Consider the following 26,394-nt stretch of genomic DNA (forward strand, 5'->3'; position numbering starts at 1 on the left):
CAAATCTAAATCTCCTCTGGCACAACTTGTGGCCATTTCTTCAGGTCCTGTTTGGTGCCTGGGAGAAGAGGCCAAACTTCTCTTCATCACAACCTCCCTTCAGGAAGCTGTAGAGTGCAGTGAGGTCTCCCCTTTTTGTTGTTGTTTTCTAACAATAATCATTCCAGCTCCCCCATAACTCCTGTTCTTCTTGCAAGTCATGGTAAAGAAAGGAGATGGGAATGCTTCTCATCAGTGTGCTCATTTCTGCACTAAGCCAGCACACTTTAATATTTGCCCATGGACTGTCTTTTAGACTGCCCTGGCTCTTCTGGGCTTTTTAAAGTGAGGGGTCTGGAACACAGCTGAATGCTTTAGCAGAAGCCTTGCTGAGAATGAATAAAGTGGAAGGATTACCTCAGTGTGAGCAGCATTTGCCATCCATGGAGCGACCCAGAACTCTAACACACCTACTGAGAATGTCTGAGATTCCTGGTGTCTCCCACTTTTGCCATTACAGCAACCATAAACTCTCCCATTTATAATTATAGAGCTACAATTCCACTCATTTCTGACCTTGTAAATGCTCTGTGACAAATACAGATATTTCTTATGTGAACGATGTGACCAAACAGTCCATGAGCCACAGCCTGAGAACATCAGATACAAAAGTATTTCATAAAGAGAGGCAATGCAAGCCATTCATTATAACTTCTCAGTCTCGAAGGTCAATCAATTAAAAACACTTCAGTGGAAAATCCAGAGAGAAATGAACAGACATTTTAAAAATTTTCTTTATTTCTGTTTTCAAGTTCAAGATGAATCTTCATTAATTTGCAGTTAAAATGAGAGTAGAAAAATGCTCCTTTCTGGTTTGAATTCCTACTTGGATAAGTTATTATTTTCAAACAAAGCTAAACCTGTTTTTCCAAGTGCCATTTCTGTGCACAAACTACAAAGCTTATTCTTCTAATAAGTCAGGTAAAACAGATTTCAATTCAGATATTAAAGCCTTTTACATTTGATTTTCTGATTTGGGAGTCAGAACTAAAAACGCAACTCAAAAGCCCACAGGAATCCCACGCCTGAACTGCAGAACAGAAGTACACTTTAAAGAGGTAACAATGTAAACAATGTAAAACCCGACTAAAGTGTCTTATAAAATCTCATCCAAGGCTGGATCAGCAGAAGGGGTTTTGTTTCAGTGTAGCTTTAGAAATCCTCCTGCGCAGCCAAGAAACATGGAACAAATGAAGTGGCATCATGTCTTTTGTGGAAAAATTACATTTCAGTAGTTCTGACATACAGGATGCAAGAGATGTCAGCAGGTTCTCATCTAGAAGTGTACACCTCCTAACAGGGTTCTTTTACTTCTTGTATTTGAGCCTTTTTTATTTTAAAGATACAATGCAGAGAACAGATCCTGCAAATAAGGCTCTTCAGTCTTAGGAAGGTCGCTGGGAGTAAAGATGACCAGGTGACTCATTGAGCTTTTTCTTCCACTAAAAACAGCACAGCATCTATTTTTAGGACTTCAAATTGTCTTGAGTACTATAGGCTCGATTCTATCACTCTTAATTATACAGAGTGGTCTATTATTTCATAAGCTAAATGGTCAGGTCTACTGGTGGTTGTCTTTAGAAGAAGCAAAGTAAGGAAAACATAAATATAACTCTATCTATATACAGAGGCAGAATTCAGGTCTCCTCAGTGCACTCTTAATTCCATCAAGGTTGTTAGAAACTCATCTAAGCTATCCAGCCCACCCATATCCCTCTGTAGGGTTTTCCTACCATTAGGCAGATCAACGCTTCATGCCGACTTGGTGTCATCTGCAAACTTACTGAAGGTGCATTAAATGCCCTTGTCCAGGTCATCAGTAAAGATATTAAATAGGACAGGCTCCAATACTGACCACTAGGGATCACCACTAATGTCTGCTCACCAGCTGGATTTAACTCCATTCACCACAACTTTCTGGGCCTGATTCTGTGATTCTGCTCCTCATCCGAGACTTCCAGGTCAGGGGGAAGGGTACCCAGAGGATAACTGGTCTGACTTTTAAAGGCAAGTGTAAAGAAGGCATTGAGAACTTCAGCCTTGTCATTATCCTCAGTGGTCACTTTCCCTGCCACATCCAGTAAAGAATGATAAGTTAGATAATAAAGCAGTTCCTATTCAGAATGAATTAGAAGAGTAATATGTTACAAGTAGAGTTTATGAGGTTGTCTGTAACTTTGTATCATGAAGATTGGATCCAGTCTTTGAATATCCTAAAGTTAGATTTGAGGATATAAACATGTTTATGGGACACTGGAGTAGCTGAAGAAACTTACCGTGTGTAGGTAGAAGGGCAATACAGAGCAAGTGGCCTTCCTGGCTCTGCAGCTGTCACACAGATGGAGAACATGTCGCTTTCCTGGTGGTTTACAAGTTTGGCACAGATCTGGGCTGGTTCACAGTCTGCTCTGCACAAATGATGCAGACTCCTGAATGTGTGCTTTCAATCAGATTAGCACATGGCCTCAAACAAAGGCTATCCGTTCCTACATGAATGTCACTGTGCTGCTCCAGCCATTGCTTATTGTTAGAGTGAGTCAAGTCCCTTCCTGTCCTGTAATGTTGCAAGCAAGTTGGCAGAGAGCCACAAGCTGGAGATACATGCAGACAGCACTTGGTTTACTTGTATAACACTGTTTTCATTTCGTTTGTAAATGCCTGTTTCAGGTGGCCCCCTAAGGATATCCGTATGTGTTTGATGGAGGAATCAAATAAATTTACCTACTCTATCTTCATAAAAGAACAAACTTACAAAGAATATGTAGTATTATTTCTATATGGAGAAATAGGTTGAATTAATTCCTGGTCTTCACTACACTGAAAATTTCTTTCCCTGTTAGCTGTATATTTATGATAAACATGGATTTGTGTGATTTGGAATGCATAATATGCAATTAAATACATTCTTCACACCAAATCTATTACTACTGATCAAATAGAGTTAACACTTCTGAGCTGTTATTGATGGAACATTATTTTAGGAGTTAAGGGTATTTTCATGTAAAGTTGGTGATCACTATTTTCAGTGTCCTGTGAAGTCCATCCGTGTCTCCACATTAGTAAAGGGATGTGTGTAAAAATCCAAAGCAGACAGAACTTTACCTGCCAGCTGCAACAAGGAGCTTCAAGGGTGGTCAATATGAAAGTTACCATTTTATGGACCTAAAATCTGTCCATATGTAAAATAAATTAAAATCAAGTAACATTAATATATAAAAAGGGTATTACATTACTCACTACACTTAAGTGATATACATAGTTTAAAACATATTTCGTGGAAGCCACCTATCTTGCTGTCTCCAAGATATCTGGGTCTGAGCTCGGTGAGGGTGAGCTCTTTAAACATTCAAATCCACTGCAGATTCTGTAATTTGAATGTGCACACTCAACACATCACGTCTGAAAATGCAGGTTCATTCTCTTCATTGGCCATTTTAAATTGGGATGAGCAATACCCATTATCCTCCACTCTCATCCTACTAGCAATGCAGAGCAGAACACATATGAGTAGACCACACAGCACTTAGTAAAGAACAAATGGCACAAATGTTGGTGTTTGTCCGCATGGTGCCACCGCTGCAGACAAATGCCATCTGAACACCCTGCAGTGTCTGCAGCTGTTTTCTACAAAACATGATTCTGAAGGCACTCGGCAGCAGCTGCCTGCTGTATCCAACACAGTACATCTTCAAATCATCAGTGACTGACCACATGTAAAGTGCAGCACGGGATTCTTAGTTTCATCCTCACTCTCGTGTTCCTTTGTTACTTGACACAATTCTTTGTTGTCCTTCTGTCGCCGGGTCTGATGGCTTTTGAGACACTAATGGTGACTTCTTTCGTTGACATTTTCTGACTGTCCCGTTTACTCTGTGAAAGTTTTAAACAGTACAGTGAGTAAAACAGTGACAAAACAGAGCCACTGACAACTGTCTCCTAAGCTGAATATACCTGCTCCTTTTCTGTCTACTCTCCAAGTGCTCAGATTCACACAGTGATTCTCCAAATGCTACATATAAAATGAAAATCAAGTAGGTTATTGTCAGACAGTGATGTAACCTGGGCTCCACCTTTGTTTCTGAGGTTGACAGACCTTCACTGTTATTAGGACTGCTTTCATCAGCAGAACTTACTTCCAAGTCCTTTTTAAGCATGGTATCACAGAATCCCAGGATGGTTGATTCCATTCAGGGAGGGACACCCAGAGCAGGGTGCCAAGAACTATGTCCTGCCATTAGCCCCATGAGAGAATACTAAGCTTTCCCAGACACAGCTCACATCATATCCCCTGTCTTTCAATACCACGGATTGAACTGGTCATGCTACCACTGGTATAGATAAAGAAGAAGGAGGCTGTAGAGCTAGATTCCTACAAAAATGGGCCAGAGGAAAAGCAATTTGCCCCATAAACCAATGGGAGAACCCAAGTCTCCTGAGAGCAGCATGTGCCACATCACATTGCTTTCCACAGCATTTAGGAATAACAGGAAAAGAGCTGTCAGTGTGACTACTCAGTTGAATGAAACTGTCACATTTTGAGTTGAACGGGTAGAAATAGTTGCCTTCTATCCACTGGGCATCTAAATGTTAGGTGTCTGAGCTGGAAAACTGTTATCTTATGCTTCCCTAAATAGTTGAGAAATCAAGATTCAAAACAGCAATTCAGAGCTGGAGCCTGATGCAGGTAACATGCCTTGCCCACTGTAGGAACTTGCATTTCTTTTTTGGCTGTAAGAAATTTAGACAAAGTATTTTCCTTTGTTAGATATATATATATATTTACGTGTTGAAATGTTTAATGTTTAAGCCCTACTGAAAGTGATACAAGCTCTCTCTGATGCTAGGGTTCAATAGTACAAATACCTTACTGAGTGTATCTTAACTAGAAAAGGGTAGGAGGATGCATTCAAAGCCATAAAGTTCCAGGTCAGGAACCTACGCTTTGCTGAGAAGTCCAATTATAGTTAACATTCACACTATTAATATGTTGTGGAAGTTTGCCCATATTTCCCAGTAAGTCTGAATTATTCAATTGCTTGCAACATCAAAAAAAAACCCTCTTCCCTCACAACACATCAGATATACACTATAATTCTCAAGTGTGGCCAAGTCTGTTTCAAAATGGATTAATAAAGATGTCAGTTGTGTTCAGCCACGTTCAGCCCAACCAATTGATTTTTATATGTAGGCTAACGTTTGTGACAGGCATTTATGGTTTTTCTTCACAGCAAACCTGTGGTTGGTTCAAGGTGTCGTGCTGATGTATGACACGCACCTGTGGCAAACAGCAGGATTCGTGTCACCGGGAAATGCTTCTGTTCTACAGAAGTGCAGCAGGTAATACAACAAAGGTTTAAAATAAGCACAAAGGAGCCAATCTGGTGTTTGTTAAAAAATCCAAGGTAGAGTTTAACGTAGATTTTGTTTTCCATTTGCTTGGACCTCAAAGCCTTGCTTTTTCTTGTGTGGTCATTATACCGGATGATCCTTCTACAAAGCTTACAGTTGGTGAGGGGAAAAAGAGGCAGGGTCTGATCCAAAACCCAGGGACATTGCTGAAAGGACTCCCATCGCCTCCTTCAGACTTCGCATCCAGCCATGAATGAACCATGCAGTGCACACAATTTCAGCAGAGCAGTAATGAAGGATAAACACATTCCCTTTTGGATTATTAGTCCAAACAGTTTGCGCAAGACATGACACAGAGGGACTGAGCTGAAAAACAATATGCTTTTTCTTTTATATATATTTTTTGCCATAACAACTGCCAAATAAATCATCAATTTTGTGGCCGTTCAGGCATGAGACACCACCAGAGATGCTGGGCCTAATTATGCTCTGGTGTGGTGCAGTCGTTGTATCTTATCCCATTTTAACTGCAACCAGGAGTAATATCACAAAAGCCGAGGCCAGAGCCCAGCACCAGACACACAGCTGCACCCTCACCTCTGCTGCTCGGAAGCTGCTCTGCCGTGGTGGCCCAGCTCCAGCAGCGTTCACACACTGGGCCCCACTGATGGTCCTCTTCTCAGTGCTCAGAATCCCCGTGGTGGCTGGTGTTGTGGTTCCTCCTGTCTGAGTCGATTTGCCATCCTCCAGAATACCTAGTGAGGATATGGGAAATTGTCAGGCAGTCAGTTCTGAGCAATGACTGGTAACTGTGGCTTCCTCCTGTTTCATCCCTTTTTCTGACAGCACAAGCCAGAAAAGGTGCTTCATGGTACTGTGGTGAGAGCATCCTAACTCCTTTAGAAGCTTTGTAGTTACATTTTGGATTATTTGCCCTTTCTCCTATATTTCACCAGGGAACACTGGCTTGTCATTTATGGGGAGTGCAGAGCACTATATGTCTGGTTGCAACAGCAGGTCTGAAATCCAAACACAAAGAGCAAGTGAGATGCATGACTGGAGCTCTCTATTTTATTTCCAATAAAGCTTATTTATGAAAAGCCTTATTAGAATAAAATCAAATAATAAGAAAAACTCACAGATAGGTTTACTAGCTGGCAATGCAGAGATCAAAACTGAAGGAGCAGCAAGTAGTCACAGAATCTAAGGGAAAAATACTACTGAATATAAACCAAGGACAATACATTGCTACTTGAAGTGTGCATTGCATCATCATCATGTGCATTCTGCCATGAATCAGGTGGGAATCCAAGCACAGAATAAAGAGTATTGAAAGCGAGACAAAGTAAAGCATGAATTATTCCCCAGAGATCTGTCAGAAAAGCTGCTTTATCAATATGAAGCAACATTGCTTTCAAAAGCAATGATTGAAATCAATGAAGCTTTGTCCAAATATCCAAAGTCATGGTTTTGAAAATACGTAAAGTTGTGTAATGTTTATGAAGCCTAAATCAAAACTACCCATTGCATTTCCCTAAGCAGTCAGAAGATGGTGTTAGAGTTTTCCTAAGACAGCTTACCTTGTGGTGGTTACTGAGAGTAATGCTAAATTGTTTAATTTTGATAGAAAAAAATACTGATTTGAAACTTGAAAATATTATATAGGTTATTTAGGAAGCATATTGAAGCTGTATTCTGCTGCTGGATATAAAAACTAATGCTGTTCTTACATGTCTATGTGTTAGTTCTCAGAGACACCAGTAAGCCATGTCTTCTGCATCTCAAGAACGCCCATCTCTACTTGGACCTGAGGTCCAGTATCTTCCTATCACTCCACAGAGCACAATGAGAGAGAAGAGTGTCATGAAGCAGTAGACTGATACAACACAGAAAATCACTTTCCAGGAAGAGAGATGGAGAAGCCAGCAGCTAAGTACGAGTATGAGCTCTAAGCCAGTGGTCACAGCACAGTCTGTTTACTCACTGATGGAAGATCTCAACCCTGCAAATGGTGTACACAGTCCATTTCATAGACTCTGATGGATTCTGCTGGCTTGTAGCCCAATTGTCATCTTTTGCAAGGTTGAGACATCAGAAGTGAATGAGCTATCAGCATCTGAGCCTCCCACAGTCACTTGCTGTATCTTAACAAAGGTGACATCATGGTCACCAATACTAGATGATCTCACTTGTGCAGAAAGCTTTCTTATTTTATTCTGAAAGATGTTTGCTGTTCTGAAGTTAAGAAACTCTTGACTGCAAAACAGAGATGATGTTAAAGATAGGAGCAGATTGTTGCTTTTTAAATAGAAACTATTTTGCATTGCTATTTGGGGTTTGTGACTGTACACAGCAAGGGAAGGGCTGACTTTCTTCTCCTGCACAGTCTGGAATCTGCAACCTAACAGGCTGGTAATACTAAGCCTTGCCTCAATGTCATTTAAAGCAAGTTAACTGTCTGGCTACTGATATCAGCCCCACAGTATGGGTTCAGTAAAGATCCTCCACAGACTTTCACTGTAGAGCTTCAGTAGAAATATAACTGAATGGGCTCTGTAGTGTTACTTCCCTTCTCTCCTACAGTCTGTCAGTACAACCCCTGCCAGAACCCTGTGGGCTTCCTGAGCCCAGGGAAAATAGTAGATCCTTTCACAATGTTCTGACAACTCCACTTGTTTTTTTAACTTCACATGAACTGACAAGCCTAGAATATTCTTATGTCTCTGCTCCCAAAATCAGAGAGATTAGAGACATTTTTAGACATGTTTAGAGACATTTGGATGGAGTCAAAAATCAACTTCAGTTATTTAATGTGTCACATAAAAACTGGAATTGATCTGTATGATATCTGTGCATGTTCCAAGTGTTCCAGAGCTTAAAAGAAGGGTATTTAAAAGCAGTTTCAGAGCTATCAATATGAAGTGAATGAAGAAATACATGAAATGAAAGGTGTCTCAATACAAGCACGAAGACCAGCGAGATAGAAAAATCTGTCTGAAATATATATCCTACATGAAGAACAGAAGGCCTACTAAAGGTAATACAAACACATAGAGTAGGACAAAGTGGAGAGAACGACATACTTCTCACTGTTAATGTAAAAATTCAGTGTTCTTTTCAGGCAGCTCATATAAGCAATATATGCATTTTTTATACCAAATAAATAAAATTAGCCCTCCAAGAACAGCTGCTGCTCATACTGAATAGTTTATCAAAGCCCAGAGTATTCTGACTCATAGCAGAAAACTGAGATTTTTCAGTCTTTCTGGGATAACTGCCTACTTTCTTCACTGTAAAGTAGGTGATAAAATCAATGTGTATGAGCAAAGATCAGAAAGGGGTTTTAGAAGGAAGAGCATGAACACCTTAGTGATTGTTACCTTAGTTCTATCCCAACTCTAAGTCTCTCTTTACTAAATATCCATTGCTACTATCATCAAGCTCCTTAGCGTTTCAGACTTTTAAGTGGTGGATTAGACAGGGATAGGACACTGCTAATGTTGCCAAGCAATTTGGAAAGGGGTATGAAGCCTTGTAGAACAGAGCTAAGTTAATCTTAGCCACAAGGCTCAGACCCTTGAGAAGAGATGATTCCCCACACATTTCTCACATTGTTCTCCTCCTTGGGGTCAGAGCATCAGGTGGTGACACAGCTGGACACAAATCTGACCACATTGCGCTGCAGGTCTGACCCAGCTCTGTGCACCTTCTGCTGTCCTGTGGCACAGCCATGAACAAAAAGCACAGGACTGTTCAAAGCATGTCACATTTATATCTCTGCAACTGACTCAGACAAACTAGTAAGGTTGCATTTTCTGGTTCAGCAGCACCTTTTTTTGTGGTTTGTTTATCACGGCTGTTATCTCCTGAATAATGCATAAGATACTGGTTTATAAAACGCCTGCATAATGAGATACCCAGGCACACTGCACTGTAAAGTCTCAGAGAAAACCTGCAGTAAAATATAATGAATGCTGCTACCACAACACGCAGTTGCTTCCAGAGAAAATACATCTTTGGTATCATCACTGAGTTCCTTGCTTTTAATGACACACAGAAGGATAATAAGTATACAGAACACTGAAATACCTGTCTTCTATGTCTGCTCTCCTGATTTGAATCTACTTGTGCCTGAGAAAAATATGCATCTGCGCGACTGTATGTACTCCTGTAGTGTAAATGTAATACAGAACGGATCCTATTAAAGCGGAGAGGAGGCTGTGAAGTGCTCCAGTCATTGCATCTGAAGCCTGAGGGATGAGGGCAGAGGGCCAGAAACACCACAGCAGATTTTTTTTTCCCAACAAGAAGAATACAGAAACTTTCAGACATAACAGTGTATTTGTGCATGAGGATGAAGGATCCGGGAGATCTGCAGAGGGACGGAATGTCGTGGCAGGAACACGCTGTCAGAAACAACAATCTGTGTTTACAGAATGAGCAAATATAATAATGCAATGCATTTACTGCCCAGGCATTCAGAGAATCCAGAGTGATTTATCTGAACTCTAACACAATGCAAATTGCAGATGGTGAAGCAAGACAAAACCAAACCAAACAGAAGTATTTGCATTTCTAGCCATGGGCCCCGCACTGCCCCCAGCTCTCAGCCTGCCCAGCCCTAGGGGGCTGTGCCCCACAGCCTGCTGCCCACAGGATGCTGTTTAATATCTTTATCTCCAACACTAATGAAGTAGGTAACAAGCACAAGGAATATTAGGACATCTAGAGGGCTTGGCAAACAGATAATAGACAGCAGAGGGCAGATCAGACTCCAATCCCCATCTGGCCATGGTTTTGTCACATTCAGGAGCCTTCATAGAATCACAGAATAATAAAATGGATATCCAGCACTCCACCTCAGTTTGCTGTTTTCCTCCTTCCTTTCACTTCATCAGATAAATGGAGCATCAGAAAAAAGGGATTCTTAGAGATGTGTACATTTCAAAACTTCTCTTGTCACTGCTATGTTGAAAGATGCCCCTTTTTGGGAGATAAAAGAAACTTTTAAAAGATTCCAACACTGGAATTTAATGTGCACGTGCATAAACAAGCATATGAAAAATAGCTCTCAATGTCTAGACAGATTTACTGGTGTAATATTAAGATTTCTGCTGTAGAATATGCAGGATTCTAGTAGACGTGGGCAGCATTAAAGCCGCAAACCTTAATATTGCCTGAATGGTGTTATTTCCCAGGTACAGGCAGATGCTAACTGAGCATTGGTATGTTTCTGTTTTAAATTATCATCAGAATCATGGTACAACTACCTTGTAAACAAACTTGACAGTTCTGCAACGCGTACGAAATGAGAAGTGAATATAAAATTCATGTTTATACCAGATAAAAAAAGCACACTGTAGCCACCTTTAACAACATGCCTCTTACTGCAAAATGTCGATCTGGGTTTTACATCTGTTGAATTGTCGCATTGCATGGAAATCTGAATGCTTTGAAGTGATCAGTTCAAGAATCAACCCAAGGGATACGGAAAGGAAAATAGTAGTAGTAGACTCCCCAAACAGTAAGTGGAAATTGGTCTGATCCTGATGGGACGATAAGGAATGTAAACTGAAAAGAATAGTAGCAGTAATCAGAGTGCTAAGAAAGAACTGAATGACAGAAAGGTGATGGAATAGAATGGATGAATGAACAGGTTTTAATACCTGGAATGAGAATGAACTGAATTATGACAACTGCATCAACCCTGTTTGAAGGGAGGCTGAATACTGGCTTTGAGCTGCACATGTTCTCATGGCCTGTCCTTCTCCTTCACACGGTCCTTAGGCATATGGCACTGAAACATCCATCGCTATGCTTTAGAACAGTTTCCAGTACAGAAACAGTAAGTATTATTACCATTATCATTGCCTAACTAATCATGCATAGAAGCTTAAGATAAGTAGATTGAATCATTTCAATTAATCACACCCAGGAGCAACAAAATATTTAGACAGATCAAATAGAAGTCTTCATGAAAAGCAACTATAAGCACATGACATTTGAGCTGAATTGATACAGTTTTGCTCTCTGTGGTTTAGCAACAGGAAATCAGACTGAAGTTTCCAGGTAAGACATGAGACGTATTTTAACAGTGCATGATTAGCTACTGGTATCACGATAGCTTTGACACAACGTCAAGAACAGACAAGTTGTAAAGGTAGTCTGAATGTCCCAAAGACAAACCTGTCCTACATGGCAATTAATTCTGAAAAGACCAATGGCCAGATGATATTTCCAGCCTGGATATCTGATGGATATCAATGACTCAGTTGCCTTGTGGTACAATTGTGATCATAAAGTCCTTTGGCTTAATCTAGATGTATGTGTGGAAAAAAGCAGTCGCTCACATTTTGTGTTCATCGTAAAATAAGGGCAGTAGTTGTGTTTTAATCTAGTGTCATCCATCGCCTGTTAACAGTCTACTGAACAACTCCATGAAAGTTTTTTCACCTTTTTTCCTATCAGTGACTCAGAAATCACTCAGACGTGAGTGGCAGAAATTCATTCTTCTAGCACAGCAAGTGTTAGCTGACGACCCTCCTGATGGCCCTCCTGGGAAATGCTGGCAGTTTAAAGAATGTCAACTGCAATGTGAGAGGAAACAGGGAGAGGATAAGATCCACCTGAAACATACAGAAACAAAACAATGCACACTGCTAGAAAACTGGTAAAAGTATCAGTCATCCAAGAGAGGGGTTGGGTGATTATTTTGCTCTTCAGTTTCACCTTAATAGACCAGTTCGAACCCATAACCTTCCAGGAAGAATGAAAGGCTGAAGAGATCTTCTTTTTCATCAGATGCTTAAAACTTAAGGCTCAGTCAAGCCAACAGCAACTCAAAAACTATCTGGAGGCTCTGAGTGCACTCAAGAAAACCTTGAAATGGAAAATCTGGCCTTGCAGCCTATAACTGTCAGTGCTACCAGTAAAGTGTTGTTCACTATTTACGTGTTCATTTTACTCTTAACATGTATTTCTCCTAAACAGAACAGAGAAAGCAGTGTGGCAATCTGGGGAACCGACTATGCATGTGCTCATCAGATAACAAAATTGCAGGAGCACAGCATGATTTGTCAGAGTACAATTAAAGAACAAGCCGTATGTTTCATGCAGGGGCACCGCTGAGCACGGAGCATAATCACATAACGCATCTTCTGAAATATTGCCCACATGATCTAGAAAAGAGTGCTGCTTTCTGGGAGCCAAACAAAAAGCCATGTAATCAAATCATGGCTTTGATCACAGAGCCGTTAAATCTTACCTACTGCTGTATTTCAGTTGAAGATAAAGCTCAACTTTAAATCTCGGTATTTTTAATTGCAATCGGTTGATTTCATTTTAAATTGCAAAAGTACCTGAGAAAGAACTGGGCTGAGTGATATGCTCTGGTTCTATTCAGAAATATGATTCTAGACTTGACCAGAGGTATGCAGGTTTCTGCCACTGAAGTGTTGGACTACTACGCCATGTACTAGCGGGTCTCATTGATGTAAGCACCTGAAGGTCAAGAACCAGCCCTGGATGTGCTGCTCAGGCACTGCTCCACTCTCACCATCCCTCTGGCAGCTCTTGTGTGGCTAATGAGGGCCCTGTGGGCAAGCACTGAGAACATCCTTCGTGTCAAAGATGTCAAGGCTGCAAGAAGGATTTCTTCTCTTGGAAAATCATCCAGAGAGAAGGTTCCGAATCCACTTCTGCTGCAAATCCTCTTAACTGATGCTGGGCAGATTTCTCCTTTCCATGAAATTCAAGTGTTCATGCACATTGCCTTCTTAGTGAACTTATTTTACCCACAGGTAAATGATTACGCTGGGGTAAATGTTCATTCCTGGCAGGTCTGCGTGAGGCTGCAGGAGGGATTTAGCAATACTTGGCCATTGTTTAAGGGGATTTTAACCAGAGGCCAAGAGACCTGCAGGAAAAGCCATGGCAGTATATTTTAAAATCATACTTGGTTGGGATTCACACTGAATGATCCAGCCCCAGTCATTTCCTGTATCAATAATGCTTAATGCAGACAGGTAGCAAAAAAGCAGGCTGATGGTTCATAATGGAGAGCTTTTTCTTGTCTGTCAATTATTTCTGATAATTCTAATGAAATTTATCTTGCTACAGTCTCTCCTCTTTATATGGCAGTTGATATTTATTAATGAAAAATTCATTCAAAACTTCTCTGAGAGAAAATGGGGGGAGTTTGCATATTTTTCTCATCAGGACGCGCTCAATATCACCGACATCAACCAACAGAACACAACAAATAAGAGCACCCGCGTGGCAGATAATTACACGGAATGGCGGTAGTGCACAACAGTAGCAGCAGCCCCACCCAAATTATTTTCCCTACACTGCCCCCAAGCAGTGATTCTGTAGCAGTCAAACCCAGCAAAAAGTTTAAGCACGTGTGGTCTCAGAATAAAGATTTTTCTCCATGCTCAAAAATAAGGAGATGATCCATTTCAGGAAGGGTGTGGGGAGGGGTCTGGTGACCCAGGGGCAGAAAAGGAAAATGTCCCTCAGTTCTCTGACAGTACAGCGAGATGTTTTGCTGCTTGCAATCTGTATCTTAGTGTTTGTTCTTAAAAAACATATTGTTTCAGGCCAAGACTGGGTTTGAGGCAGGGCAGAACTCAAATGTATGTACTGAACAGAGAGTGGCAGCACTGAGCACTTCCAGTTCAGTGGGTTGACCACTATGGCTTACTACACAAATTAGCCTTTTAATTCTATCATTTTCCTGTATTGATAGCTAAGGCTCTTTATAATTCCCTGAGTCACTGACTGATGCAAAGATATCTTTTTGAACTGGCAAAGGCTACTGTTATTTTCCCTCTCCTGAGGCAGCAGTACAGCAGGGCAGCGCACTGACGCCATTCTCTTTTCTGTCACTTCATGTGGATGTGCTGTACAAAGCTTATCTAAAGTCACCAAAGTGTTTGTGAATGATCAGTTTTTCTGAAACAGCCATTTCTCAGGACTCTTCGGCACTGGGTTTATGCCCCTAGCCCTGCCAATGAGGTTTGTTGCTTCCAGAGCATGGCACAGATGGCACTGCCAGCTGAAAGCTTCTCAGTGAGCTTTGCTGTGCTGTAAAGAACCAGTCTTCAGTTCTCCCAACGTATTTCTCTTTTTACACCTGCCCAAACCCACTCCACAGGAGAGCTTTCCATGTATGCAAAGGCTACTGATCCTCCATGCAAATGTTAATACACAAGAGTCATAGAATTGTGGAATCACAAAGGTTGAGAAAGACCTCCAAGATCATTCAGTCCAACCATCCGCCTACCAACATCTCTGAGTTCTGAGTACAGGGGGATGATCACCTCCCTGCTCCTGCTGGCTGCACTATTTCTGATACAAGCCAAGATGCCACTGGCCTTCTTGGCCACCTGGCTACACTGCAGGCTCACATTTAGTTGAGCATCAACCAGCACTCCCAGACCCATTTCTTTCAAGGTGCTGATGTACGAAGTCGAGCAGACACATAAGAAACCTGCCTCCTTAAAGCTAGATGATTAAGATTAGAAGCAAAAACTTTATTTCTCTGAGAAATACCGTGTGCTGTATTTTCCCCTCCTCTCTGTTGGTTTTTGTTTGTGTTTTTTTTATTGTGTGTGTGTGACTTTGAAGGGTTTCTTTCAGTACTGTCCCCCATCCAGTTTCCAGTTACAACTGAACTTGAAAGAGACCATATCCAGAAATCACAAGTAAATGGGTAACTTTAAGTAATACCATATGACTGTATCTGAGATCAGGATTAAGGCAGAATATGGAGTTACTGTAATGTGTCTGCAGTCCGGGAAGAAGCTCTGTTCATTCTGTGCAATTCCGAGCCGCAATAAGATTATCTCCTTAAAATACTGCATGCCAGAACAGCCGCTGTAATTGTTCCTTAGGCATATCAGACTCTGAACCAGCCAGCTCATAAGCGAGCAGCTCTAACAGGCACAGGAGCACGGAGGGATAGTGATATACCCCAACATGCTGCTACCACAAGCAAAAGTGATCACTCTTTGGCTCTTACGCCAAAACAGATTGTTTTTATGCAATACTTCTCTGCAGTCTGAATTACAAGAAACAATCTGCTGCACAAAGCACGTCCTTCCTCTATAACCCAACGGCCGCTTACTCATTTACATTAAGATTTAACTTCATGTTTACCTGCTGGATGAAGCAGGAGATGATTGCAGCTGTGGTCAAAACTGATCTGGGCTGTGTTGTCATGGTGACAGGCATTCATCCGGCCCCAGAATTTCCCTACAACTGCAGTCAGTCTCTCTTACTGCAAAGAATGGAAACGTGCTTTTAAGAAACTTCTACAGGAGAGGCTGCCAGTGGAGCACGGCATCCTGCGCACTGTGCCTCAGCCAGGGGCTAACAGCAAAGATAGATAGAAAAGGACTAACTGCAAAGATGGGGGCTAACTAACTGCAAAGATATAGGGGATAACTGCAAAGATGGACCCACACTGCCAAACTCCCCATAGCAGGCACTGAGCACCCAGCTGCAGAGCAGCAGCACAACTTGTCCTTTCACCTGACAGAAAAGAACCAGTTATCCATAACTGCATGGCTGTGTTAGAGCTGGTCAGCGGCCAGATTGCAGGATAATAATGGCGCCTTTCTGCTACGAGATATGGTTTTGCTATGAGATATAGTTCAGTAGCTTGGTGGGTAGTAATGGTGATAGGAGGATGGATGGACTAGATGATCTTGTAGGTCCTTTCCAACCTTGTGTTTCTATGTTTCTCTCCAATTCTTCGGATGGATTTTTTTTTTACGGTATTCTCTCTTTTTTTAAATAAAGGACTCCATTCTGCTCCCACCTTATTGCTGCTTTGCAAATGTCTTCATGAAGGGATGAACTGTGGAGAATGTTTTTCTTTAAGTGCTTCGGGAGAAAAGAGTTTCCTATAGAAATAGCACAAAGACAATAAAAACCAATTGTCTTTGCTTTTGAAGCCTTGGCCAGTGCCGCGAGCCAGGCAGTGATAAAAAATACATGAGTGTTTTATTAGTTGAGACACTGAACAAATGAGTTCAGAGACAGTCGATATACAGCTTCTCAGTTCTGATACATGGCATTCATTTTCATTAGTCGCTACGTCGTTAAAAAATTAATTACTTAATTACTCCAGCTAAGGCTGGGGCTCACGGTGCTGTCACTGCAGAAACACAGCAAGGACAGAGCCTGTCCCGAGGAGACCGCAGCACTTGAGCTAACCCACGGCTGTGAGCTCTTTCTGCCCATGAGGCAACACGCTGCTTTATCCAATCTGAGGCACTTCCAGCGGTAATGAAGAAAAAATAATTGAATGCAGAAGCTTAGTCGCTGGAAAAAAGAAAACGCCAAAAAACAACAGAAAGAAACCGTAATAGGATGGGACGGCTTAAGGCCTGCTTGAGAAACAAATATGCAATTTGTTTGTTATTATTGCTACTTAATCACTTTATAAAGCACTTCTTAGGTACTGGTAGGAAATTGGTAGAGTGTGTCTTAACTTGCCAGCCTACGCATACACACAGACCTTCTCCCAGCATTAACACAGCAAAATAAGCAAACGAGTGCCAAAACACCTCACAGTTTTTGTGCTTTTTTGTTTTTAGTTTAACGTTTCCTTGTGGTTTGCTCGTGACCTGTGATGTCTGCCCGCGGGACCAGCCTGATCCTGCAGCTTCTCCCTTCCTCATGCACTCGCTCCACATGCTGACACCTCCGCTCAGCTGAACCAGGCTGCCCAAGAGAGAGAAAGCGGTTTGTGCAGAGGGCTGCAGGGCCCAAGGAATGGGAGCCGGGCAGAAATGAAGCCTGTTATTTCCCCAGCTATAGCTCCCACAGCAGTCAAATCTCACAAAGAGTTCTCAGCTGGCACATTGATGGGTGTCTGTACAAGAAGCCGCTCCTTTGCAGCCTCATTTGAGCTTCCATTTTTTCTCTCCCTCCTGAAAGCCATTCACCCCATGAGCAGTACAAAAACTGATGGTTTAAAAGGTCTTTCCATTTCATCCCCTGCTGTGCCTGATGAAGTTGTTTATTACTTCTATGCTGCAACTCACCTTTACCAGCTCACCCTGCTCATCCCTGCCAGAGACTCAGCACTGTGCTGCTGTCACGTCTTTATGGCTGTTGATGACCTGTCCTGAAACCAGGAAAAGTTCTCTCTTACTTTAGCTATGTTAGAACAACTGTTACCATCCTATGTTTTCTCACCCCTCACCCCCCCAACACACTCCCCAAATAGGGAAGTGAATAAACATTTTAAGAAAGGATCAGTTGAAATAGGAAGAAAGGAAAAGTGAAAAAAACAACAAACTGAAGTATGACTTCCTTTTTAATGTAATGCAGTGACAGCTCTCTGAATGCTTTAATAGAGATTCAAACATCTGACTGCACAAATACACATAGTTCCAATGAGAGTAGGCACAGAAAGCTAAATGCACTGCCTGAGGAGAAGGATATAATGAAATTTTGGGGTTGGATGAGATTACTGAGATTAATACATAGCAGTTATTGGCCCATTGCTCGTGACTACGCTCACTGATTCACTCCTTTCCTTTCCTACTCACCCATTACCCTGCAGCAGCCCTCTCTGAAATACTCCTGGACTTTCCAGACACCCTTTGGGGCCACCCTGCATCCCTGGGCTCCCTGCACTGGCTGCAGCCAGTCTGGCTGTGGTCGGGGTGACTCTCCCTTCTGAAGCCACCCTTCCCTTGTTTCTGTCAGTATGTCCTCTCCTTATTCTTCAATCTCTTTTGCAGATTTTGTGTAGAGCATTTCTTATCTCCAAATCATTTACTACTGCACTTCAGAGTTATCTCCTGTCCTCCTCTTATCTCCACTATTCTCATCTGCAAATTCAATTGTTTCTATGTAGAATGCTTATTGATCTACCTCTTTGTCACCTCGTATCCAATAGCAAATCTCAGGCTGTATCTGCCTTCTCTTTATGATCTTCTCCCACCAACACAAACTAAACATAGCTAAAATAACAATAAGCATGGTCCTACATTCAGCCTTCAATGATGGAGATAACACCATTGCCTCCATCCAAGTTTCCCAGTCAATATTACCTCAAACCTCCTCAAAATCCTTATCTAACTTCACATTTCCCATACAGCATTTCATATTCTAACCCACCTACCATTTCTCACAGTTTCCCATGGGATTGCTGTGAAGTCTCCCTCTGGTCTCCTGGAGCACAGCATATTTTTCCCATCCCCCATCCCTCCATATTTCCATTGGTGCGGAGTGATCCTCTGCCCACTCCAGCTGCCTGTGCTGCCCACCCACAGGAGCCTTCAGCCATGCACACGATCTCTCCCTTGAGCCTTGCAGCTCAGTACAGAAGTCTGTAAAGTTACCCTCTCCCACCTGAAGCTGCCTACAGGCATTTACCGCCCTGAACACAAGTCACAATCTACTTGAGCAGCAATGTTGTGTTGGTACAGCACCCAACACGACAGGCTTCTGCACCCAGACTGAGATTTCCAGATACTGCTGCACACACCGAATAATTCTGAAAACATCAGGAGCCCCACAACAGGCCAGAGCTCTCCATTCCCTTTCCCCCCCATCCCTGCTTCAGTACCACAGCTGCACAACTGAGAACGTTCCAAGATCTGAGAAACTCACATTTGCCAGCCAGCACCTTGGCAGGGCACTGCTCGATCAGTTTGCTATTTTGCTTATCACCCTGATTTGATGGCACCTGTAGGAAGGCTGGTGCATCACGTCTGCGTCATTTTAAACCTATTTCTTAAATGAGCTTTTTTACCATAAAAAATCCAAATATTCCACAGCAGAAAGGCCGAGTTCTCTTCCTTTCCCTCTGCCTCACCCGAGCCCCCCAGACACGGAGAAGCTCTTCCCGCACGCAGCCGAACGCGGCTATCCGGTATCTGCGGCATCCCTACAGGGGATGCTCCGGTGCGCAGCGCCGCAAACCCGCAGCGCCCTCCAACCCAGACTTGGCTGCCCTCATTCCTCGGTAGAAGCAGAGAAAAGACCTTCTCTGGAAAGCGGGTAGAGCACACAGCCAGCCCTACACACACTGCGAACCTCGGCGTACAGACAGCCCTATGCGCACCGTAACTAGGCACACGGACAGCGCTCTGCACGGCGCACACCGGCCGTACATCCAGCCCCCCAGGGGACACATCCAGCCCCACAGCGGGGACACCCCACACCCCGCACACAGAAGCCCGGCTCTCGGCAGCCCCTGCCCGGCCCCGCTCACCGGCTCGCCCCGCTCCCAGCTCCCTGCTGCCGGGCTCGGCACCGCCGGGCTCCTGCGGGCTCTCGGAGTCGGTGTTGGTCAGCCAGGTGGACTCGGTCTCTCTCGTCCAGCTCTCGTAGTAGCGAGGCTCGATGGCGTCGGCCCGGCTGCCCCCGCAGCCCATCGCGGCCGTCGCTCACAGCCGCCGCCCCGGCATCATCGCGTCGCTCCCTCCCCGCGGCGAGGCACGGCCCCGGGCACAGCGCGGACACGGGCACAACCTCGCTCCCCGTCTCTCGCTTCGCTCACTCCTTCCGACCCATCGCAGCTCGGCGTGCTCTCCCCACTCCTCCCGCCTTTATCAACTCCCTCGGCCTCCCTCCCTCTCTCCGCTGTCCCCTCCCCTCCCTCCCGTCGCCCTCTCGGAGCCCTTCCCCTCTGCCCCCCTCCCCAAGCTCCCCCGCAGCACCTTACCGGTGGCCGGTGCTTGCAGAGCGAGCGCAGTGCAGCGTCCTCTTGGCCCGTATGTGCAGCCCGCTTCACGTGCTCGTTTTACACACATCACAGAATCGCAGGACCGTAGTGTTCGGAGGGGATCTCTGGGGATCAGCCAGCCCAGCCCCTGCTACAGCAGCTCCCTACAGCAGGTCATATAGTCCAGGTGGGCTTTGGGTACTTCCAGAGTCCACAGCCTCTGTGTGCAGCCCGCACCAGTGCTCTATTACTCACTCAGCAGTGAAGATCTTTGTGTTTGTACAGAACTTCCCATGTTGCAGTTCCTGCCCGCTGCCCCTTGTCCTGTCCATTTGACTCCTGCCCTTCCAACACTTACAAGCATTGATGGGGTCCCCTCTCAGCCCTCCCTTCTCCAGGCTGAGCAGCCCCAGGTCTCAGCCTCTCGTCACACAGGAGGTGCTCCAGGCCTCACATCATCTTTGTTGCTCCCTGCTGGGCTCTCTAGAGTCCTTCTTGAACTGAGCACCTCAGACGATCCATGGCCACCTTGCTCCACGCACCTTGTGGAGTGGTACAGAGGGGCACAGAGGGTTCTGATGCTGCTGACCACCCCTGTGTCTTTGGAGCCTGATGGTTCCTCAGGTGTTCATCTCACACCGCCATTTTGTGAAGTGATTCCAGAGAGCACCCACTGCCACAGACCCCCTGGGAGGTTTTTGGTGTGCTTTGATGTGCTTTAACTTAAACATTGGGAAAGCTCTTATAGTGTGCTGAGTGCTCACATCCCTTTGCAGCATTTTGGTTTAACTTCTATCTGCACTCACAGGGGCTACATCTTCAGACATGGTTTATTAACACAGCCTCCAAAGCATTTAGAAGCAAGAGAACAACACAGGGCTTGCTTTTCTGTTTCGTTACTACTATTACCACTAGAGATGTGCAGCAATGGCACTGGGAGAAACTTTATGACTTTTTGTTTCCCTTCAGCACCTGAAGTGCTTCAGCCTAGCAGGAGTGAGACTGAGAATGCAATTCTTTTGTCTCATTTAATTTGTCGTGCTGTTCCCATCATGCCAGGAGCTTAGCAATGAAGTAAAATGTGATCTCTGCCTATTAATCATTAGTACCAGTATGGTCTCACATAAATCCTATTAACAGAGTTTGTGCTGTGCTGTAGCTGTTCTGGTTTCATGCTGCCTGGTGCATGACACGCAGCAGTGTGTTTCCAATAGCTGCCAGTAACACCCGCTCTGTATTTGCTGCTCTCTGTGGCTGTTCCATGGCATGGGGACTACAGCTGCAGAGCAGGCAGGGGATGAACAAGGGGAGGATCTGCCTTTACAATTACAATTCTTTAAAATAGATGTTAAATAATTTGATTTTGTACTTCTCCTCATAGAATTCAGGCAGACGTGTCACAGAACCCATTATTACTTTCCCCTCACAGCATCACAGGGTCGAGTTAACAGTCTTGCACCCCAAAGACTTTGCTAGCTGTATATCAGCTTTTAGATGCTCTTTGGATGTTTAGTTCAGAACAGTGGGAGGTTTAGGCAAAAGATGTCCTGCCTGTCTTCAGCTTTTAGCTGGTATCTCAGCTTGCTGTATTAGATGACGTTGTACATCATCTGATGTATGCCAGACAAACCTCTTCGTAGATCCCAGATTTTTTCATAAACCTGTTCCCTTTGCACAGGAAAGCAGGCAGAAACTCAGCTCTACTCACTTACTTTGCAGTTCAGGGCCGTGGTTAGTTGGGAAAGGGCCGTTTGTCTTCTAATTTCCAAGTGTACAGAGTATCCTGAGCACCACTGTGTTCCTGAGAGATGCACCAGTCTGTTCATGACTCATGTAGCCTCTTGCATGGTAGAGATCTCCCCTCAGAGAGCCAAAATAGCACAGAAAGGAGGAGGACGGTGATGAAGATCCTTGTCTCAACCAGCACCAGTGACTGCCAGCTATCAGCTCAGGTTATGTCCTTGATGCACTTCTGAAACTAGGTGGAACCTCTTGTCCTGATGCCATTTGTGCAGCCCTTATAGATTTCAGTGCTATATCCTACTTCTTTTCAGCATCTTCACTAAGTAACCAGCACCCCACAGACATGGCCATTCAAGAAAGTTGCCAATTCATGACTTACTGAAAATGAGATATTTACATCTCATTTTCTAGCTACATCTGAAGGTCTGAAAAGATGTCTTCAAACAGCTCATAATTAGAAAAAGGTTAATTATCCTGTCCTTCCACTTCTCTTCATGTTTTCATCTTTAAAGATGGCTCCAAAATCCCAAAACCCAGATAACAAAAGACTTCAAATTTGCACATCTGAGCCTGCCAATTTAGTTTCAAATTAGATGGAACCCCCTAGAAGAAGAGCTGTTCCTAGCTGTGAATAACTGTGCCCCAGCACTACCAACATTTCCTGAGACGATGAACTGAAAATTTCAGTCACCTCAGCTTTCCGAAGGGAAGTCCCCAGCATTTAAACGTGTTAGTGTGTCCTTGGCTGTGGAAATACGGTATGATACCTTTGCCTTTGGAAGGTGGCATCACCCTGTGCTGCGTGAACTCAGTCCGCTGGCATTCCAGCATGGCAGGTGGGTGGAAACAGCTCAGCAGAGCAGAGGTGTGCAGCTGGGTGATGATAGAAATGGGATGTTCAGAAAAGTGGGATGAAAAATATCAAGGACGCAAGGAAACTGCCTCAAGTTGTGCCATGGAAGGTTTAGGTTATCACAGTCTCACAGTATCACAGTCTCGTGCGGGTTGGAAGGGACCTTAGAGATCATCGAGTCCAACCCCCGGGATTCGAGCCTCCTGTGTAGCAGGGTGGCACTTCTACCACTTGCGCCACAGGGGGGATTCAAATAGCAGGAAAGGTTGGATAGCAGGAAGAAAATCTTCACTGGTCAAGCACTGGAATGGGCTGCCCATGGAGGTGGTGGAATCCCTATCCCTGGAGGCATTTAAGAGACATGCAGACATGTATCTGAGTGACATGGTTTAGTGGTAGACCTGGCAGTGTTAGGTGATTGTTGGATGTAGTGATATTGGAGGTCTTTTTCAACATAAATGACTCTATGACTTTGTACAGGGAGAGCTTGCCAATGGGAGGACATATTTCCTTGAGGAAAAATACGCTCTTAAACAATTCCTGCAGTTTTGGCTGTATTCCTTTTTAACACAGAGAGCTGCTGGTTGTTCCCAATAGCCATTCCCTTCAGCCCAGCCTTTGAAAGGCATCAGAACCTCCACAGCAATGTCACACTGTGACAGGCAAGCTGAGATCTCCCTTTCGAAGATGGTGAACTATCTTCCTTTGGCCCCACTGCATATCCCAGACCTATTAAAATAAATGAAGGTAGTGAAACATAACTATTTTGTAGGACCAAATTTGTCAGCAGTGCACAATGTGTTGCTTAAGGGTGTTCCATCATCTATCAGCCAAGGAGCCTGAGAGCAGCAGCTCCAGTGCAATCTGCAGTTACAGCCAAGGTAGCTTCACACAGCTCATGAGGGTGATTTATGGGTGGTACTGAGAGAGAAGTGAGCAGATGGGCTTGCTGAAAACCAGCCGCCCTCCTGGGTGCCAGCTGTGGTAACATGGGGACCTCGGACTGCGTGGCAGCGGCTTTGTTCCCAACACCCAAAACCTCATACAGCTCCGCTGCATAACCTGCTTTCTTTGTGCTCTGTTCCAAGACAACAGTTTGTCCCTAGTTAAAAAGGTAAAGCACAAAACATAGTTATAAACTCAGTGTTTTATGGCACCGAACAGCATCCTGTGTGGGAATTTATCATTGAAGATGTCCCTGGCAGAATGACTCTGAAGTTTTATGGCCCTCGCACACAAATCTTAATTAAAATAGCTCCATTTTTTTTTCCTTCTGATGTGTTCCATCTGCAGATAGAACAACATTAAGCAGGTACTCTGTGTTTTAATTGGTTACAGATAATTTATTTATTTTGCTATACACTACAGAAGCCCCAAGCAACAACACAGTGAAGTCTAAATACAATCAGTAAGGCTCCAGGCAAGTGCTCAGTTGGCTCCATGCTACAAGGAGAGCTATGTGACCAGGGGGAGTTGCTAACACCACACATGCAGAATGCATTCTCTCTGCACATTTTCCTCTCTGCTTTTCTTATTCTTTGCACCATTTTCTGCTCTGCCAAGAGGGTAGAAAAAAAAGGAGAGGAGAACTGTCAGATGTTATCTGCTGGTGCTATCAGGGTTTTAGGTAAGAGTTCAGTTAGAAGTAATCATGCTGGATTTTTAAACCCAGTTCTGCAATGTAATAGTCAGAATGATTTAAAACAGCAGAAATCATCCCCACTCAGAAAGCACTTGGAGTATTTCTAAGCTTTAGCACAACTGAGCTAAACATCCCCTGCTGCGCGAATCTTCCTTCCAGCTCCAATGTTTCTGTTGAGATGCTTCTAAATGGGACTTGTAAGTAAACTTACCTGAGCACGATTATTCTGCATTTAATGCCATTCTTTTAAAATGTGGTTATGAAAGAACCCAGCTTGCTGCTTGTTTCTTCTGTTATGCCCAGCACTGCTCAGTCTACAGCAGCTTACCCTGAGTCCTATCCATGTGCTCTCCTTGGTGTGGTGCGGGCAGCCCCAGGTGCTGCAAGAGGAAACAGTGGTCCAGCAGTTCTCCCTGTGCACCGCTTTTTAAGTGAAGATGTGAAATGCAACTGTAAATATTGTGAGGCCTCAGCCATTTCAGTTTGGTACACAGGGTGTGAGTCACCCGTTGCTGCACAGTGCCTGTGTTTGCGGCGTGTGTCAGCGCAATGGGAGAAGGCAGATGATACCGCTATTATGTGAAACTGTTGCCACCCACTGCAGTGACTCACCCGGCGTCACCCAACAGGATTTACATCAGCTTCAAAATCCGTCTCCGTTATCTGTGCCCGTCTCAGCAGGTTGTTTGTTTCTTCCAATCCTTCTCAGGTTGACGACAACAGGGCTGTGTGCTTTTCTATTGGGGGTGGCACAGGGCTGGAAGCTCTGCCTCCCCATTGTCAGTTTGTCTGGGACTCTGAGGGGATGCAGAACCTCAGCAGCCTAAGAGTGGCATTTCCCCTTTGCACTGAACGGCTGAGCCTTTTCCTATGAGGGAGACTGTCTTCTTTGGTTGAGATCTGCTGCCTCTGCCAAGAGCAAGTCCATCTACACTATCTTAAAGCACTGAAGGAACATAACTGTGCCAGTTTGTAAACAGTGAAGATTCAGAGGCCAGTAACCTAGGAGAAGGACCAGACAGTCTCACTGGTCACTGTTGACATTTGCTACCGCTCTGTGCAAGCAAATTGAAGGGGGAAGCGGGTCAGATCTGGGAAGGAGCGCTTTGCTGGAGCAGCCAGCTGCGGCCTAGTGATGGTGCAGTGTCTTGCAACCTGTTTGGGCCTGGTAATTATATTAAATAATTAATTGCATTCTTATTTCTTTGAGGAAGTTAACTCCATTATTAGTTTCCTGGTTCTCTGTCATACTTTGTGTGCAAAGGGACATTTAAATACATTTGAGTATTTGGGTTTGAATCAACTGAAATAAGAACTGGAACATGGCTGGAAATTTGGTATTCTGGCTCTGTGCCTTATTTCTCAAATCCAGAGAAACAGAGTATTCCAGTGTTGGATTGCTGCCTGAGTAAATATATACACACTGAATACAGTGCATAAAAGAACAAAGACAAAAACACAAAAATACGTATAAAAATTCTCAGAACATAGTGAGGAACTACTGACAGAGCTCTTCACCTTTGTGCAGTGACAAGAGTTGGTTCCCTGTATGGAGCAGTGACAGAGCAGCACTGTCAGAGGGGGCTGCTGTCACCCCCGGGCAGCAGCAGCTCCTCAGCTGCCCCATCCTGAGAGAGCTGCTGGGCCCATCTGTCCATCTATCCTGCTCCAGAGACACCAGAGCTCTAGGCCCGTGTTGAGAATTTGCTTTAACTGCTCCTTGTTACTAATAATTGATATGGACAGATCTCAGGTACAGCTCTGTCTGAAGGCACAAAGAAGAGTCCTCTGAGAGAGGCTCTTCTCACCCGCCCTCTGACCCAGACTGTGCTCTCTCAAGTGTGGCATCTCACAGGCGTCTTGCACTCCCCAGATTCTCCACATTCTTTATTAGACATTCTCCATGCATCACTCTCCCTCATGAGTACCTGATTTCATGTCAGTTTTTAACAGCCAGAAAGATTTCTATTTCTATTTCTATTTCTATTTCTATTTCTATTTCTATTTCTATTTCTATTTCTATTTCTATTTCCATTTCCATTTCTATTTCTATTTCTATTTCCATTTCTATTTCCA

The 26,394-nt window shown here is 43.9% G+C and overlaps 1 protein-coding gene and 1 long non-coding RNA gene across 2 annotated transcripts; both read right to left on the reverse strand.

The window, feature by feature from the left end:
• Positions 1–755: 755 nt before the first annotated feature.
• Positions 756–20,003, reverse strand: BAALC (BAALC binder of MAP3K1 and KLF4). The gene is made up of 3 exons (XM_015856164.3): positions 19,628–20,003; positions 5,986–6,143; positions 756–3,909 (listed from the first exon to the last, which is right to left on the reverse strand). The coding sequence occupies exons 1-3, from the start codon at positions 19,788–19,790 to the stop codon at positions 3,805–3,807; spliced, it is 426 nt and encodes a 141-aa protein (XP_015711650.1). The 5' UTR covers positions 19,791–20,003; the 3' UTR covers positions 756–3,804.
• A 3,995-nt stretch (positions 20,004–23,998) lies between these two features.
• On the reverse strand, positions 23,999–24,868 carry LOC146761711 (uncharacterized). Its single transcript, XR_014942471.1, has 2 exons — positions 24,530–24,868; positions 23,999–24,231 (listed from the first exon to the last, which is right to left on the reverse strand). It is a non-coding gene; the product is annotated as an uncharacterized LOC146761711 (long non-coding RNA).
• Positions 24,869–26,394: the final 1,526 nt, after the last annotated feature.

This window comes from Coturnix japonica, chromosome 2 (genome assembly GCF_054131305.1).
Source record: "Coturnix japonica strain WE chromosome 2, WE-NBRP24, whole genome shotgun sequence".
NCBI lineage: Eukaryota > Metazoa > Chordata > Aves > Galliformes > Phasianidae > Coturnix > Coturnix japonica.